Below are 17,194 nucleotides of genomic sequence, written 5' to 3'. Positions count from 1 at the left end.
GCTGTAATCATCGCAGAGTAGAACTTTTGGCGACGAGTCCATTGCTGTGCCTCTTCGTCTTCTATCGGTGGCGTTGCTCCATCGTCGGCAACGGCAGATATCCGAATGAACTCATTGACCTTCTGGTTCCACTTAAACCAGTCGCTGGCATTATCCAGTGTCGGGATGCCATTGTAGAATGTATTCAATCCAAACTGCTCAAACTTCGCAAGGTCAGTCATGTTGTAGACGGTTGCTCCTCCGAGCTGAAGAATTCTGGGCTGGATGTGTCGTCGTGTAGAGTGGAAGCAACCGAATCACGATCAGATGAGTGGAGAGAACGCGCTTCTAAGCCAAATAGTTCAAGGCTTGATGCGACACTGGGAAGGCTCGAGACGATGGAGAGGCTACGATCTGATGAATTTGGCGTAGGCGTTCGAGATAGTGGAGTATAGTCTCTGTCTGGAAACCCGCACAGGTTTAGAGAGCGACTATACGATTTGGAGAAGTGAGGGAAACGACGCCAGTCAACTAGATATCGCGGCTCCTTTTGCGGGAAGGTTGATGGTCTGTTGGGCCGAAGCTTGTAGCGATTCGTATTATGGTTATTGGATAGTAATGGTTCGTCTCCAATCACAGGATCTGGCGAGGTCGAAATCGAGGCCCCAACGCCGTTTTCTGACTGAGAGAAAAAGCCAGAAGTAGGAGTATTATCGTGACTTGGTCCTTTCTCAAGGCTGGGACGTGTGGATTGAGCTTTGGGGGTACTCTCGAGAGTCTTGTATAGTGCTATGAGGAGTCGTAATTGGGACAGTGACCCTTGATGCTCGGCGTATGCGGTCTTCAGTGGATAAGCGCCAGTAGGCTCCCAAGAGTGCATTCGGTGAAAGTGTTGGAAAATATGACTTCTGGATTTGTTTGAAGCGCCAGCGACGAATGCATCGAAAATAGGAAAGAAGATTTAGCTCTTCATCTGTCCAAGAGTGTCTATTTTGTTGTTTTGCATTCCGCTTCGGAAGTTGAGCTGGCCTTCCCTGAGATCGAGATGGTGGCCCTGAGAAGGCAATTTCTGCGTTCGCTGTCGAAGGGGACATTTTTCAGCTATGGATTCAGTTTTGCGTTATCCTGTGCCAATGTGATATCTACAATGGCGATAAGGCAGCAGTGTGATAGTGTGACAGTGATAGTGATAGTGGGCTAGTGTCAGTGTGACAGTGACAGCGTGATAGTGTGACAATGTGACAGTCGCGGTGATAAAGTCCATCCGCTTCATTCCACCCAGTCGGTTTGTACACTGGAGCTCGACATTTTCACCAAGTTACTGATGCAATGTGGTCAGGTCCTTGAATTGATAAAGTTATCACTTGGTAGGGAGGCTTAGCTGTAAATAGCAGGCAAGGAACTGTCTGTTTAAATTTCTGCGTGCGCTCTAAGGTTAAGCCACCCGGGCTCATAACCTGTTGAGATAGGTATGTTAAATTGGTTAAGTTGACTATCTTGTTGGAGGTGGGGCTCCTCATCTATTTATCTGTCTCTTGATGATCCCCACTACATGCTTTGACCACCGTGATACTCAACAGGTTTATTAAGTGATGCTTCATTGGTCATATTATTGAGGGGAGTTAATTGTGTGTTGTGTTGAGTGAGTCATCTTAGATACAAGTAGACTGAGAAGTCAGGTATATATTTGTGCACGTGATCCCAGCCTCATTATTATCCCAGCAACCGGGATATTTTAACAGATCTGTGGACTACGAATGCGAATGCGAATATCTCGAAATGTTGCGAATATGTATTCGTGCCGACCCCTAGCCGCGGGCGCAGAGGTGCTTCGCAACATCCTGCATGGCTGAGAGCGTTTGGACCTGGCTCGGTGATCCAGGAGCCATCCTGGGGAGTGGTAGCATACCACATCCCGGTGAAGTCGATGAAGCTAACCCCAGAGACGATGGCCGACGTCGCAGCTGAACTGCTCAGGCAGAAGAACTGGGGCGAAGGCTCCAAGATCCAGTATCTGGGATGGCTGACGCGTCCAGGTGAAAGGGCGGAGGGCTCGATCCTGATCGAGTTCACCAGCCCAGTCGTGGCTAATCGCGCCATCATCACTGGGGTTGTGTGGGGAAGCAAATCCATAATGTCTCACGGTTCTGCCGCGAGGGGCGGATGAAGCTTTGCAGGAAATGCCAAAAGCCGGGGCATATCCAGTCACACTGTTCCAACGTCTTCAAATGCGGCCACTGTGCTGGCGGGCACCCGACCTGGGAGTGCCCGTCGACAAAGGGGCAAGCGATACCAGTCAAGTGTGCCAATTGTGGCGAAGGGCATCGCCCGACCAGCCGGGAATGTCCGGTGAAGATTGCGGCAATGAATGAAGCCAAACAAGCGTTGGCCGAATGCCCTACATATCACCGCGTACCTCTACACTTTCGGACTTCGATAAGCTCCGACAAGGTGACCACCTCGAGTAGCTCCAACACCACCAGACCAGACGGGATGGAGGCATCGATACATGCCCCCGAGAGTCAAGAAGAGGAGGGCCCTTCGACGGACCGCCCAGAAACTGTGATTGATCTAGACGCCGCACTAGAGGAAACAGAGGCGGCATCAGAAGAGGCTAATGAAGCCACTCAATCCAAACGAGGACCTGGCCGCCCAAAGGGCTCCAAGACTAGGGCAAAGGCTCCGAAACCACCAGTGATACCGCTGGCGTGCCAGCGGTCGACAAGGTTCCAAATGGCCTCCCAAAAGGCGACACTGGAAAAATCCAATTCCAAAAGACGACGCACAGGGGAGCCGGAGGATACCATGGATGAACAGCCAGATGACGACGATTGGTTCAACATCCAGCTCAACCCGGCTGATTTCCCTCAAACCAACACCCAACAAGATAGCCAAGAACATCGACTTTCTCAATTCGTCAATGAAGTGACCACCTTAAACGATGCGGGCAGCACACCAGAACCTGGTGACGAGGAGCTGGACCCGGAGAGCCCGGAATACCGCAAGCTGGTTGTCTTGAAATATAGACAACGACAGGCGCTACCAGTTGAATCGTCTCCTCCGGTATTTGGAACTGATGCACCGACGATCGAAGATGCAAATGACGAAGTATGGCACGAAACCAGCGAGCGAAGCGATGATGAACAACTCCACTCATGAAACCCTTCGAAATTCTTCAATATAACGTACACAAGTCGTGGCCAGTGATGGCTACGTTTCTCAGAGATAAAAAGGCTCTAGCAGCAGACGTCATTGCGGTGCAAGAGCCGTGGAAGAACGAACTACAACACACAACCCACCAACCAGCAACTGCATCATTCCAATTGCTGTACCCGACAGAAGGTGCAGTGCGAGAACAAAATCAAGATCAGCGCGAGGACCAGAATCAGGAATCAGATCCTCCCCCACCGGGAGTGTGTCTGTTTGTATCCAAAAAGCTTGACCCGAGCACTTGGTCATGCCAACTCATCTCCCAGGACTACCAGCTGCTGAAGCTCAGGAAGGTCTGCCGGGACAGAGACTGGACAGATCTCTTCATACACAACATATACAACAGGCCAGGCAGCAACACACTAGAGCAGCTGGGGTGTGAACTATCACAACGTCCTTCTGGGGAACACGTTGTGTTAGGAGATATGAATGCGTATCACCCGGTATGGGGAGGCGTAGGAACAAAAACTGACAGAGGAGCTGAGCAGCTTCTCGCAATCACCAATGAATGGGGACTCGAATTGACTACCGAAGAAGGCAAACCTACTTGGACTCGGAATGAGCAGTCATCAGTGATTGATCTCACATTTATCTCGTCAAGCCTGGTCAGCAGGCTGATCCGATGCGAAAGGGCGGACAACGTCGAGCATTCCTCCGACCATTTCCCGATCAGGACGGTGCTTGACATCAAAACTCCAGCTACTGTGCAGCAAATACGAAGGAATTGGAAAGCAACGGACAACAAGAGACTCGTCCAAAATATCGAGGAAAGTTTGCAGGCGAAGGATTTGTCCCGGGCAGACGCACAGCAAATAGAGGCTCAATGCCAAGAACTACTGGAAAGTGTACAATCAGCAGTTGAAGACTCAACACCATGGGCGAAACCATCGGCGTGGTCGAACCCCGACTTCGACGACGAGTGCAAGGCAGCAGTGAAAGAGGTCCGTCGTCTCCGCCGCAGACACACAAGAACGAAGGATCCCTACGACTGGATGCGCTACTCCCAAGCACGCAACAGAAAAACACGTCTGATCAAAAAGACCCTGTCACGAGCACACCGGCGCCGCGTCCAGCAGGTCATCGAGGATGGGCCGCAAGGCATGTGGCGACTAGCAAAATGGGCTAGGAATCGAGATGGAGCCTACGAGAAGGGCATCACGCCCTCGTTGAAGATCCAAGACCCCCAAGCACCCGGAGCTATCGCGGAAACAATTAAGCAAAAAGCGGAAGCTTTTAGGACTGCCTTCTTCCCGCAACCACCACCAGCTGACCTATCAGATACGGAATCATTCCAATACCCGCTACCGATCGAGTTCCCACCCATAACGGCTCGTGAGATAGAAGAAGCAGTAAGGGGAGCGAAAGCAGGGAAAGCGCCAGGGGAGGACGGAATGCCGAACTCTCTGTGGCATAAACTCATCGAAATACCCGTTGTACTGGACGTGCTTACTCAACTGTTCAACGCCTGCATACGCACCGGATACAACCCATCACATTTCCAGCGCTCAATCACAGTTGTCCTCAGAAAACAAGGCAAGAGCGACTATCAACTCGCCAAATCATACAGACCGGTTGCACTACTCAACACGCTTGGGAAGTTCCTGGAGTCAATTGTGGCACGAAGGATCAGCTACGCAGTAGAATCGGAGGCCTTGCTCCCCCGGACTCATCTGGGTGGTCGACGAGGCATATCCACTGATCATGCCATCCACATCATCATTGACCGCATCAAAACATCATGGGGCAGGGGCAAACCAGTCGTGTCTCTGTTATTGCTCGATGTCTCTGGGGCATACGACAATGTTTCCCACGCTCGCCTACTCCATAATCTCAAGAAACGACGCCTGGGACACTTTGTTCCCTGGGTGAAGGCCTTCTTGACCAACCGAAGCACGAGAATCCGCATGCCTGAAGGCATGTCTGAGACATTTCCAACGCCCACGGGCATCCCCCAGGGGTCGCCAATATCACCCATTCTTTATCTGATCTACAATGCAGATCTCATTGAGAACTGCGGGACAGCCATCACTAGCAATGGCTGGGTAGACGATGTCTGCTTTATGGCGAAAGGAGACAGCGAGCGCGAGAATATTGAGAAGCTCAAGACCGCATGTCGCAAAGCCGACCAGTGGGCCGAGAGACATGCGTCAGTCTTCGACCCGAAAAAGTACGCTCTCATCCACTTTGTGAACACCAAAGAGGTCGACCCACAATACCTTTCACTACATCTACGAGAACACACCGTACCAGCGACAAAGACAGCCGAGCGATACCTAGGCTACTGGCTAGATCCGAGTCTGGAGTTCCATCACCATCGTGAGAAAGCCGTGGCCAAAGCTAGCGTCTCTCTCAGAGCACTTAGGAGCTTGGCAGGTTCAACGTGGGGAGCCTCGCTATATGCCATGCGCAGAATCTATCAAGCAGTGATTATACCGCAGATGCTTTTTGGGGTCTCTGCATGGTATCAGCCTATGCTCATTAGCAAGTCCAAAGCTCAGGGAATCTGTCGGCCTTTTGTGGCCATTCAAAAACAAACAGCATGTCTCATTAGTGGGGCTTTCAGAACCACATCAGCCGAGGCACTGAATATAGAGCTTCACCTACCACCCATCTCGATTCACATGAATCGACTGGTGAAAGAAACGGCTCTTCGACTACGAACAGGACCAGAACTCGGTATACCGCCAACGATAGTAAGACGTCGACCGGCACACGAAAGAGACTGGAGTGGGTGGACACCAATGGAAGCGCAAGCCTGGAAGACGGGCGGATGTCTGACGGCTCTCCCGGGAACTTTAGCGAGACACTGGGAGAGTCGAAAGGCATTCGTCCTGGCACCTTGGCAAGCGCCACCGGAGGTGATCATTGACGACAGAAAGACCGCAGTGGAATATCAGGAACGGGTCATGGTACAGACATCAAAAGAGCGACCCTTGATAATATACACCGACGGAAGTGGGATCGAAGGAAGAATGGGAGCAGCGGTAGTGGTTGACCTCGAAGATCATGTCGCCCACAGTCAAATGGGCGACGAGAACACAACGACCGTGTACGCCGCAGAGCTACGTGCTATCGAGATGGCGCTGGACTCGGTCCTAAACAGTACCGAGCCCTGGGCTGCACAGGCAAGGAATGGCCTAGTCATCTTTGCAGACAGCCAAGCAGCACTGAAAGCGCTCCGCCGACCCCGTATGCCTTCGGGTCAAGTCTACCTGATTGGATGTCTAGACCTCATCCGCCAACTGGCGGAGCGGGGAATCCGAACCGAACTTCGATGGATCCCAGCTCACCAAGGAGTGCTGGGCAACGAGACCGTAGACCAGCACGCAAAAGAGGCAGCCCAGAAACCCGATGATCCACAGAATCCACACAATCGATATATCCGCCTCGCAGCCGCGACCAAGCGTCGATTTCGCCAAGAGGCAAAGATCGAGTGGGAGAGAGCATGGGCATCAGAGAAAACCGGTCGACCGACCAGAAGATTGATCGAGACACCGAGCAAGAAAACACTGGAATACTGGTCGGGATTACACAAAGCAACTGCATCCGTCCTGATGCAATTGCGGACCGGGCGCATCGGACTAAATGCTTATCTGGCTCGCATCAATCGGCGAGAGACCGCACGATGCGATTGCGACTTGGGCAACCAGACGGTGACACACGTCCTACTTGAGTGCCCGCTGCATCAAGAGGAGCGCGACGAGATGCGCAATGCCCTGTCTGAGCAAGGCATCACGCTCCGCCACGAAGAATTGTTGACGCGCCTGGAGGCGCGCACAATCGTGGCCGAGTACATGATCAGAACCGGTCTCCTAGGCCAGTTCCAGGGGCTGGATCCAATAGCTCTCGGGGCGGAGGAACTAGAGAAACAATGAGCCATAGGACAGTGTGACGGAAGGAGAAGAATATTGCCCGCTAGGAGTGCAGTGCCAGGTCCACTGGACTCCCTTGAGTCGAACGAGCACACAAGCGCCTGCTGGCAGCTGAGGAAGATGTGGAGAAAGGGGAGAGCTGGGGTCAGGAGCGGTGAAACTGGGGGTCCCAACGAAGGCGGTGAGGACCAGGAACGTTCATTTTCCTGCGGGCCAAGTGGTTGTGGTTCAACCGTTCAACACTTGCAGCCCGCTTTCTTTTGTCTTAGTTTATTCTACATTCGATGTGATCAGAGAAAGGTTTAGGGCTGTTGACGATATTGCCGATATACCGATATTGACGATACGATATCGACAGACGATACGATACCGGCTCTTTTGAATCTGTCGATGCCGATTGCCGGTACGATATCGGCGGGCTTCAAATTTGACGATATCGTCACTTACGATATCGTCATATCGTATCGGCATCGGCACATTTTCCTTTAGAATTAATTATCTAGAGAGCGAACGCGCTTTCGTCGAACAGCAGTTTCAGTTGACAATTTATGAATGCAGAACCGGACTATCGCGATGGCATAATTTAACCAAACCCCTTGACCGCTACCACTTATACCCATCGCGAATCAACATCAGCATTCGTATGGTATCCCCTTTCAAAGAATATCTCCGGATGCCTAGCACATCCCTCGCTGTGCTAAACACTCTCTCCACAGCAACTTCTGAGGCAGGTATCGCTAAATAGTCCCTGGCTGCTGCTGCCATCCGCGGGTACTCGCCCTTGTGCGTCCTCCACCAATTACAGAGCCAGTTTTGGCTGGTGGTATCTGCGACGCTGATCGGAGGGGTGTCGAAGTACTTATCAATATCTGAGAGCGGTGGATCTCGCGCCTGCAACTTCTTCAGCATTCTAGACTCCACATCACTATGCTTCAGGGAAGACAACTGTGTTGCAGTGGCATCATGTTCCGGGTTACTAGCCGTGTATACCTGATGGAGATTGGTGCGGATCGTTTCCAGAATCATTGTCCCTGCATTGCCATCTCGAAGTTCCCGTAAGACCATCTCGCCTTTGACTCGGGGATCCAAGACGAGGGCAGTGTAGTAGGCGTCACAGTCGTCCATAATGGAATAGTACTTTTCGTATTTCTTCATCCCTTCATTCACTGCAGCTATAATATCTCGATCCAGTTTTGCGAAGTCACCATTGCCCTCCCTCACGTCATCAAGCAATTCGTGTAGCTCATAGTAAATTGGGACTGCGAGGCTGATTTGTGGATTGCGTTTCGAAATGAACAAAGTAAGCTCATTGAACTTGTGGAGTACTGTGTGAATCTGCTCCAGTCGTGACCAATCTTGGAGAGTGAACGGCGGGAGTTCCTCCTGAAGGGTTAGGAACTTGTTGACTTGTTGCCTTGACTTCAAGCCATCGTCGATCATGCGAAATGTTGAGTTCCATCGTGTCGTCACATCGTATGCAACGAACTTGTCTGGAAGATTGTTGAGTCTGCAAATCTCCTTCCATTTCTGTCGGCGCTGAGGACTTCGGTTAATCCAAAGAGCGAAGACCCGTAATTTCCCTATAGCTGACTGATCGGTGATCGAGTCACCAGTCTGTAAACGGTCACAGGCAACTTGCGCTTGTTCCATCGTCCCTGACCCCAGGTTACGGAGGATATCTTTCACAATCAGATTGAGGACATGAGCCAGGCAGCGGATGTAGCTGTCAAGACCTCGATAAAGTGGTGCTTGCATTGCGTCTTCCACCCTAGGTCGGTCGGAAAGGGAGAAGTATAACTCCGAGGCCATGGCCTCATTGTTACTGGCGTTGTCGCCTGTAATGGAAATGAGCTTGTCCTCGAGACTCAACTCGATAAGCATATTTTCCACTGCAATTGCCAGATTTTCGCCACTATGAATGCCCTGGAGTTCGGCGAACTCGAGTAATCTCTCGCGGTACTCAAATTCGTCAGTCAGCCAATGACCAATTATCCCTAAGATAGGAAGATGGTTCTGGCTTGTCCAGATATCCAGTGATAAGGCAATGGTTTTGCAAGTCAAAGTCAGCTCAGTCTTCAGGTTAGTGCGCTGTATGGCGAACTCTTGCATACAGAAGCGCCCGACATCGGTTTCCATGCCGCGAACATAGAGATGCTCTTTCAAACCCTAATCACATGATACAAGTAAATAACACGTTCTGTACATACCAGTAATAATACCAGATCCTTTTTATAGATTGTAACACAGATACAAAGGCCTAGAATTAGAAGCCTGGAGTTTCTAGAGGTTTCTAAACAAACGTAACAAACACCGCAAACAAAGCAACATCTGAACTGGCCAAGTTGTCAACTTCCCCCTTCTGCATCTTGCTGTGGCTTTAATGCAGCGCTTGATGCTTCCTGGGGGTCCATCTGGGGTCAAGGTGATAGGCAAGTCTCAACAGCAAGGTTTAGTTTCGGGATCTCCACCATTGCTTATCATCATGCTGCGGGTTTCAATCTTATTGGATACCAGAGATGACTGGCTAACGTCTTACAACATAGCTCAGGTCACACCACTCGGCAGATATCCACGATGACCAATAATCCTTTTGATGACGATGCCTATCAAACTCAGATGGCCGACCGCTGGGACGGAAATTCAGATTATGCCCCCACACCTGGTAATTTCGCTCGCACGCCCGCCACTGTGTACTCTCCTAGCCCTGCCCCAGAGTGTGCCACGGACCAACTGCAGCCCGATTATCTTGACTTTCTCCCGTTGGCTGAATGGGAAGAAGGTGGCGAATATGACGAGCTGCCACCGAGATATGTCTCGTACACAATTGCATGGAGGCTTATACTCAACCGCAAAACGGTAGGCAAAGTAACTGAGGAGGACCTGGTTATAGCTCCTGGGGATTACTGGGGAAAGAGTTTACAAACAAACGTTGAAAACATGCTGCAAACAAAAAAGAAGCGTCACCAGCGAGTTAGATCGGAAGGCACGGCCATTACAGTCAAAGTGAACGAACGGTCGCAAGCAAACCTGGAAAAGTTTTGTAGTTCTACTAACATTGACTGGACCCCAGTGGAGAAGCAACTACGTAAATGGAGCAATCTACTTCGTATGGGCAAGAAGCTCACTATCGAGATCGCCTTCACTTACAGGGAGGATGATGAAGGCCATTCCATGCCTCCATCAAGAAATTTCGACAAGAGAGGACGTGTGTCTGCAACTAGCAGAATGTTAGCTGAACGCGAGGCGCACATTGTGGCGGAGGAAGAGGTCACTGGACAACCTGCGACCTGGGAACGCGTATACGAGCTCATGCGATGTAATGTCCGCTCGTGTCCGCATAAGTCTGATTGGTGCTGGGAGGACCCGAAGGACAAGAAACATTACAAACTCAGGACCCCGCATCTAGAGCGGCTTATCGACTATGTCGATGAGGGTGGCATCCTAGATGGTCATGACGATATTCCTGGTGATATTCGTCGAGACCTAGTCTTGGAAAGCCAAGCAGGGAGAAAGTCGAAAAAAGTTGAAGTGTCAACAACGGGAGTACCATATCCTCCAACAATTGTCAATGTTCTGCCGGCACAAAACGGTATTGCACCTGTAATCACTTCGTCTCCAACCAGGCCCTTATCCGAAGAGCGGCTGATGATTGCCGGGCCTCGTGAAACAGCTGTGAGAGAATACTGCAAATGGCTGGAGTCACGTGCCACTGAGGAGGCGTACAAAGCTGATTTCCGCAATATTTGCCAGGTGATTTTGGAGAATCATCTAGATCTTGAACTGATCCTCGAGGATCCAGACTCTGGCTTCTTCGTTCAGCGCGGGATTCGAATTGGGACTGCTCGTCGCTTCCTACGTGACATAAACGAGTGGGCCACTGCGAAGCGATCAAACGAATCACTTGACCAGTCCGCTGAATTAATTCTCAGCGGTGCCCTATTGACTTGATGGCTTTGTTTTCTTTGTCCTACCCCGGGTGTGGCTGCTCCCCCCCCCCCCCGAATTTCACCTACGTTTATTGGCTTTTTAGTTTATTTGCCTCTTAGGTTATTGCGTCAGTAGAGTAATGTTCGAATTCAGTTATGCCTCCGAAGAGTCATTATTTCCGAGAAATGGTGTCACCACCTATACTCGTTCATTGTTTCCTGATCCCTAATGCCAAGTAGCGCTATGACTTACTAAGAAAAGATGGGAAACATTAATTTTCTGGTTTTTTACAGAAAATAGATATTCTTACACAGCAAACTTACATACCGCATATCCATGTCTATATGGGGACTGCAAGTATATTGCTGAAACCTTAGAAAATGCAAACAAATCAAACAACTCCAGCAATGGTGGGTCTTGCGGATCCGACCACCTGTCATCTCCGTACCAAGCAGCTGTGCGAATGGCAATCCTAGCGCTTACTGAGAACCTAAAACCTTACAACCCCCGGGATGGTACAACATAACCATAAGGGTAATTTTCACAGTCTTTCATTTCCCTTTCATCACGAAATTAACACTGCTTCAGCTATCTTCAAGAGCTGGCTGTCCCCATCCTTTAGTCCATCCGGGGTGCAATACCTGCCATGCTGTCGCTCTTTCATTCGGCCGGAAGACGAGCATCGATCTAATCCATCTATCGTTCCCTTGCCACCCACAGGTGCCGATTCTCTCCAAGAGTTACATATGTACATGTCTGATGCTCCATCGGTCGTGCTCTAATTCCTCAAAAATTTCGAAAGCTCTATCTTCATGTTGCTGATGCAGAGCAGCTACTCTTCCAGCAAAGCCTTTAACGCGTCCCTAACAGTGCGCTTCGGAGGGGCTAGTTCCATAATTTCCTTGCTGGTCGGTGTACCAGCGAGCGAGCACTTGCCCTGCCACAGTGCATCACATCCAGCGAGAATCGATGGCAAAAACTTTTCTGGATACACACCCGCCTTGACCAAATCACTAAGCCAACTCGTCACTTCGAATTCTGTCGTTTCGATCTTGACGTCTGCATGCTGTTCGGCCAGCTTCACAATACTTTGTCCGGTCACATCTTCGGGACCACTGAGGATGTACTTGGCGTGATTATGTGGTGTCGGGTCCTCGATCGCCAAGAGATGGGCTCCAACGTTGCCGACGTCCTCGGGATCAATCATCGCCACGGCCACGTTGGCAGCAGGAATCATGCGAAGAGTCTCTTGTTTGCCGGTTTCTTGGTATGCTTTGATCCAGTCGGCGACGGAAGCGAGGTAACTTGCAGTAAAGAAATTCGGCTGCAGTGATGTCCACTGCAAAGACTTGAACTCTGGCTGACTCAGCAGGTTTTCAATCGCCCAATGTGAGCGACCGTAGAATATAGGGCTGGTTGGGCCAATGTACTCCACGTTGGTCGATACTTTGACCACGTATTCGACGCCAGCATGCAGCAGGGCGACGTAGAGAGCAGACTCTTCCGCAAACTGGTGGGGCAAGTTGTGTGGTGCGATGTAGACTCTAGTTACCTGCTGGCTCCGAAGCCATGCAGCATCGATGGTGGTCCAGTCCTTCTCTTGCATCTCAACATGAGGCAAATTGGCAAGCTTCTGAGACGCGGGGTTGTCGAGGGAACGTGTGAGGCCAAGAATTCGGTAGTTGGTGTTGCTGGACTCAAGCAGCTTTGGGAGGCCGCGGACAACGCTCTTGCCAGTATTGCCGGTCGCGCCGATCACAAGAATGGTAGGAGTCATAGTGGGTTTGTCGATGTTACGATGAAAGAAGTTTTGACAGTGAAGGGTCCTGCAGAAAGATGGGGGTTATGGAAACTGGGCCGGGATGATGCAAATAATTGGATTGGTATACATATGCGTGGCTGAAGGGCGCGATAGCCGCCTTTTATACACCAATACTGAATAATTTTCGCGCGTTACATTCCACGATTACAAAGCTGCAAACAAGAATTGAAAGGACGCATGCTTCCTGGATTATCAAGCAGATACAAAGTGTGGATCAGGATGCGCCGACATTTAACCGGCGATTTCAGAACTCACTATGCTGGGACATCCTCAAGGACATATGCAGGGAGGGGGAATCGTACTGTTTATCGAGGTTTTGATGCCCTGGGCTTATTAATTATATCGGACACTAAAGTTCAGAAGTGGGGTTTGCGCTACTACCCCTCGGGCGAAACTTCTCCCGACGCTAATTGAATTCCGAAAGCTTATTTCATCATAGAGCCTCTGGCTGCATTCGGATGTCTTCATGTATTCTACATATGGCTGGGTCACTTGACTAATAAGCTCCAAACACTTCTATGTCATGCTCAATCATTCTTGATCTAGCCAATTCGTCATCTATTTAATTCAGTAGATCCTCCTCTCCTACTGAAGTCAATTAACTGCCCTGTATGAAACTGTGTGGTTAGGTCACAATGCCGGTAACTGTATTCCCCTGATTTTTACGTTCGGTATCTTACCAATCCTCTTTAGATGCCATCAGACACCACAATTGAGCCCACTGCCACTATCACCTACAAAACCAACCCAGTTCCTATCGAGTTCGATCTCTATAGTCCTACAGTTCGGTCTGATACGCCAGGTGCCTTGATCATTTACTACCATCCTGGAGCCACCTACCTTGGCTCTCGGAAGCTCGGGTTCCCGGCCTGGTTACGAGATGGTTGCAACAAACGAGGCTGGACAATTTGCTCCGTTGACTATAGGTTGCTGCCGGAGAGCTCGATTTCCGATATAATGGAGGATTTGAAGGATATGTGGACATAGTACGAAATTTATTTCTTCGATATATGAGACTTGGAGCTAACCTCTGCAAAGTGTACACAGCCACCTGAACATCGAACTCAAGAAGCGCTCTCTCAATCCAGTTGATCTTGATGCCGTGTTTGTCAGCGGAGGGAGTGCTGGAGGATACATTACCTTCCAGGCTGGCCATCTGCTTACTCCTCGTCCTGCCGGCCTTATCGCAATGTATGGTGATTGTTTTGTTGGAGATTGGTATGCGAAGGCTCATCCGCCGGACGCTATCATCGCCAACGCGCGACTTGGTGATGTTGAAAAACATGCCATCGAGATAGAAAAGTACTTTCAAGAAGGCAGACAGCCGGTCACAGGCCGTCCTTTCAAGGACGGGACCGACCCTCACTCGATGTTTTATCACTACCTCATCCGCAAGGGAGAATGTAAGTTTCTCTTTGGTCTCTTTTGTCTTGTTTCGGCCTCACTGACCCAAACAGTCCTCAAGCGGACATTTGGTGTCGAGTCTATGGAAGAAGCAGCCTTGCGATCCGACCTCCACTATCTCTTCCCACAGTTCTCTGTTAAGGATTCATACCCCCCTATCGTTCTTGCACATGGAACGAGTGATACAGCTGTCCCATACGAACAGTCAATTTTCTTCTCTAAACACTTGACATCCAAAGGCTTTTACAACGAACTTTACCTGCTCGAAGGCAAAGACCATTTCTGGGATCTTGGCGAGGAGGATGATGTCCTCGAGGTTAAGGCGAAGATCTGGGCCTTCTTGGACAGGCTTGCGTCTAGTTGAAAATAGCACAGGTATTCTCAGAACTAAGACATGAGCCAAATGAATTCCAATAATATACTATGTGAAGTTTATAGAAGAATCCGAAAGACTTTAACTACTGTATGCTGTTTCTTGCACAGGCCCCGCTTCCTGGAACGGCGGTCACTCATATCTTCTCTATCGTTAAACCTGCATGGCGGAAATGGCCTTCAGCGCTCTGCTGCTTTGCACCAACATCATGGACACACTGCCGAAGGAAGGCGTGGAACCCTTGGTCGGGATCTTTTTCAAAACTTGGCCAAGATTTCTTGATGTATGCCTTCAGCTCGGCAAAAAACTCCTCTATGGGGTTGAAATCTGGAGAGTAAGGGGGGAGGTACAGCAATCTGACACCTGCATCGGAGCATAACTGTTTGACTCGGTCCGAATGGTGGAAGGATGCATTATCCATAATAAGTACGGACTTTGGCTCCGGCCACCTTCCACAGTGTTGGAGCAGCTGCTCAATAAACGATTCGAACAGCACGGCATCCGTTGAACCTTTAAAAATACGAGACAGAAGAATACCTTCCTGAGTATACGCTGGCAATATCTGATACCGCTGGCCCCGATGGAATTTAGACACTTGCACCGGTGTCACACCTAATGGTGACCAACCAGTCCGCCTATGTCCTACCCGTTTATCACATCCGGATTCATCAACGAAAACAAGGTGGTATGATTGGAACTCAGATAGTTTGTGTTGGTAGAAATCTCGTAGTTGAGGATTCTGCTCTTTGGGTTTCTGCCGGGCTGTCTTCTTGGTCCATCCAGCCCGAGAAAGAGCACGTTGGATGCTGGATGACGATGGTAATATGTTGAACTGGTCCGATAGGAACTTAGCCATCTCGTCGAGATACAGGCCGGGTATCTTAGCGAGGTGGTCACAAAGGGTGTCCAGCATCACAGAAGTGACGATTGGTGGCAGGCCAGGAGGGATTGTGGGAGGATTGGGACTGCCGAACAATCGCATTTTCTTGCGTATGTTAGTGATAGAACGCTCAGTACACTTTGCCAGCTTGGCCATTTGAGATGTAGTCAGTCTTTTCTTGCTGTTTATCATGTGTGCAATCATCTTACGCTGCCCAGGGTTCAGGTTTCGCGCCATCTTGAGATAATTTAGGGGGGGTGAATGGTTGCTGGAGTTTGGGGGAGGAATGTTGGGAAACACGGAGTTGGTATTTTTTGGATCTGTAATAATACATAACATTACATCGCTCGTCAGTTTTAATTTTACCGTTCCGAACTGAAACATGATCCAAAGTACGGGAGTAACCATATCTGGCAGGACGGATCATGTGATTAGGGTTTGAAAGAGCATCTATATGTTCGCGGCATGGAAGCCGATGTCGGGCGCTTCTGTAATCCGATCCCGCAGGGTGTGGCGAGAAGTGAAAGGAGGCTCAATCCCAGGAATGTCTCGGAACATTTGTTGGAACTCTGGAGACTCAACAGTGGCGAAAGCTTTCATATCAGTCACAATCCAGCGAATTGTATTCCTTTCCAAGACCTCTTGATGGGTGAGACTCTGTTTACCACCCATAAAACTCCGAATGTCTGGTCCCTTCTTCGCTGGCTGTATACTGGAGGTCGGACAGTAAATGCCATGCTTTACCAAGTGGGTTTTCATGTTGCTGGTTGTATTTTGCCGCTGGGAATCTGACGTATGCCAGTCACAGCGTGTTCCCGTTTTCTCATCTACATGCATGCAGCAAATCTCTCGGTCGACCAGCCTCCTCTTGTTGGTCCTCTTGATAACCCATGGACAATCAACGGCTGTAGTCTCGAAGTACCCCCAGATCCACTCTGTAGCCGGCGCTGGTCGTTTGCACCATTGAGAGGATATGTGGCTTGTGATTGAAGTACCAGCATCTGTTGAGCTCTCTTGCGATAGTAGCACTTGTGACACAGACTCGGAAGGTAGGAGCTCACAATCTGGTATGTTGGTGAGGATTACCACATCTTTTTGACAGGTTGGGAGAGTACGTGGGAGATTGCTCAGTGGCTCGCTTGATTCGCTTGATTGGTCAATTTGATCCTCAGGCAAAGACTCGTCATCGCTCTCATCATTCAGAACTCGGTAGTTGAGGCGTTTCTGCCGCGTACGCATTTTGTGTTGGATACACCAGCCCACTGGCGCAGTGCGGATGAATACGACTTGCTGATCGCAGCTCGCTGTTGATGTGGGCCCAGTGGTTCAGTAGAACCAGGGTTGAAGAGTCATGTATGGAGCTGGTTAGTGTCTGGAAGAGCAGGTCACTGTCAACCAAGAAGAGGTCGAGGTACGCGTCTCAGTCTTTCAGACGCGTCGCGTCTAAATAGAGTTGTACCATAAAATAGGATTGAACCCTTATGACCTCTGGATAATCTGCCATATAGCATAATGGAAGAAGCAAAGCGTAGCTATCGAATAGAACAGGTAATATGATGGTATGCTGGGACGGAGAAGCCTATAACATAGATATATATATGTATATGTATGCGCAGAGGGATGGAAGCAACTTACAAAGGATTAGATATATACTTTGCAAGTACAGAGTTAGTTGATATGACGGCAGAGCAACGTAAAATATATAAATATCCAGCCACATAGCACGG

The 17,194-nt window shown here is 49.8% G+C and overlaps 5 protein-coding genes across 5 annotated transcripts; 3 read left to right on the top strand and 2 right to left on the bottom strand.

Moving 5' to 3' along the window:
* Positions 1–1,906: 1,906 nt before the first annotated feature.
* N7509_000335 (uncharacterized protein) lies at positions 1,907–3,138 on the top strand (the record flags this gene model as incomplete). Its single annotated transcript, XM_056624982.1, has 2 exons — positions 1,907–2,094; positions 2,157–3,138. 2 exons carry the CDS (start codon positions 1,907–1,909, stop codon positions 3,136–3,138), a joined length of 1,170 nt encoding a protein of 389 aa, XP_056493564.1.
* A 47-nt stretch (positions 3,139–3,185) lies between these two features.
* N7509_000334 (uncharacterized protein) lies at positions 3,186–7,064 on the top strand (the record flags this gene model as incomplete). The annotated part of the gene is made up of 1 exon (XM_056624981.1): positions 3,186–7,064. The coding sequence occupies one exon, from the start codon at positions 3,186–3,188 to the stop codon at positions 7,062–7,064; it is 3,879 nt and encodes a 1,292-aa protein (XP_056493563.1).
* A 600-nt stretch (positions 7,065–7,664) lies between these two features.
* N7509_000333 (hAT family dimerization domain-containing protein) lies at positions 7,665–9,197 on the bottom strand (the record flags this gene model as incomplete). The annotated part of the gene is made up of 1 exon (XM_056624980.1): positions 7,665–9,197. One exon carries the CDS (start codon positions 9,195–9,197, stop codon positions 7,665–7,667), a length of 1,533 nt encoding a protein of 510 aa, XP_056493562.1.
* Positions 9,198–11,820: 2,623 nt separating this feature from the next.
* On the bottom strand, positions 11,821–12,765 carry N7509_000332 (SDR family oxidoreductase; the record flags this gene model as incomplete). Its single annotated transcript, XM_056624979.1, has 1 exon — positions 11,821–12,765. The coding sequence occupies one exon, from the start codon at positions 12,763–12,765 to the stop codon at positions 11,821–11,823; it is 945 nt and encodes a 314-aa protein (XP_056493561.1).
* Positions 12,766–13,503: 738 nt separating this feature from the next.
* Positions 13,504–14,578, top strand: N7509_000331 (uncharacterized protein; the record flags this gene model as incomplete). Its single annotated transcript, XM_056624978.1, has 3 exons — positions 13,504–13,796; positions 13,849–14,213; positions 14,268–14,578. The coding sequence occupies 3 exons, from the start codon at positions 13,504–13,506 to the stop codon at positions 14,576–14,578; spliced, it is 969 nt and encodes a 322-aa protein (XP_056493560.1).
* Positions 14,579–17,194: the final 2,616 nt, after the last annotated feature.

Source organism: Penicillium cosmopolitanum (genome assembly GCF_028827165.1).
Source record: "Penicillium cosmopolitanum strain IBT 29677 chromosome Unknown utg000003l:1.0-3747932.0:1.0-3751027.0, whole genome shotgun sequence".
NCBI classification, from domain to species: Eukaryota; Fungi; Ascomycota; class Eurotiomycetes; order Eurotiales; family Aspergillaceae; genus Penicillium; species Penicillium cosmopolitanum.
Note: the sequence above shows the minus strand (reverse complement) of the source record. Positions and strands in the feature narration are given on the sequence as shown.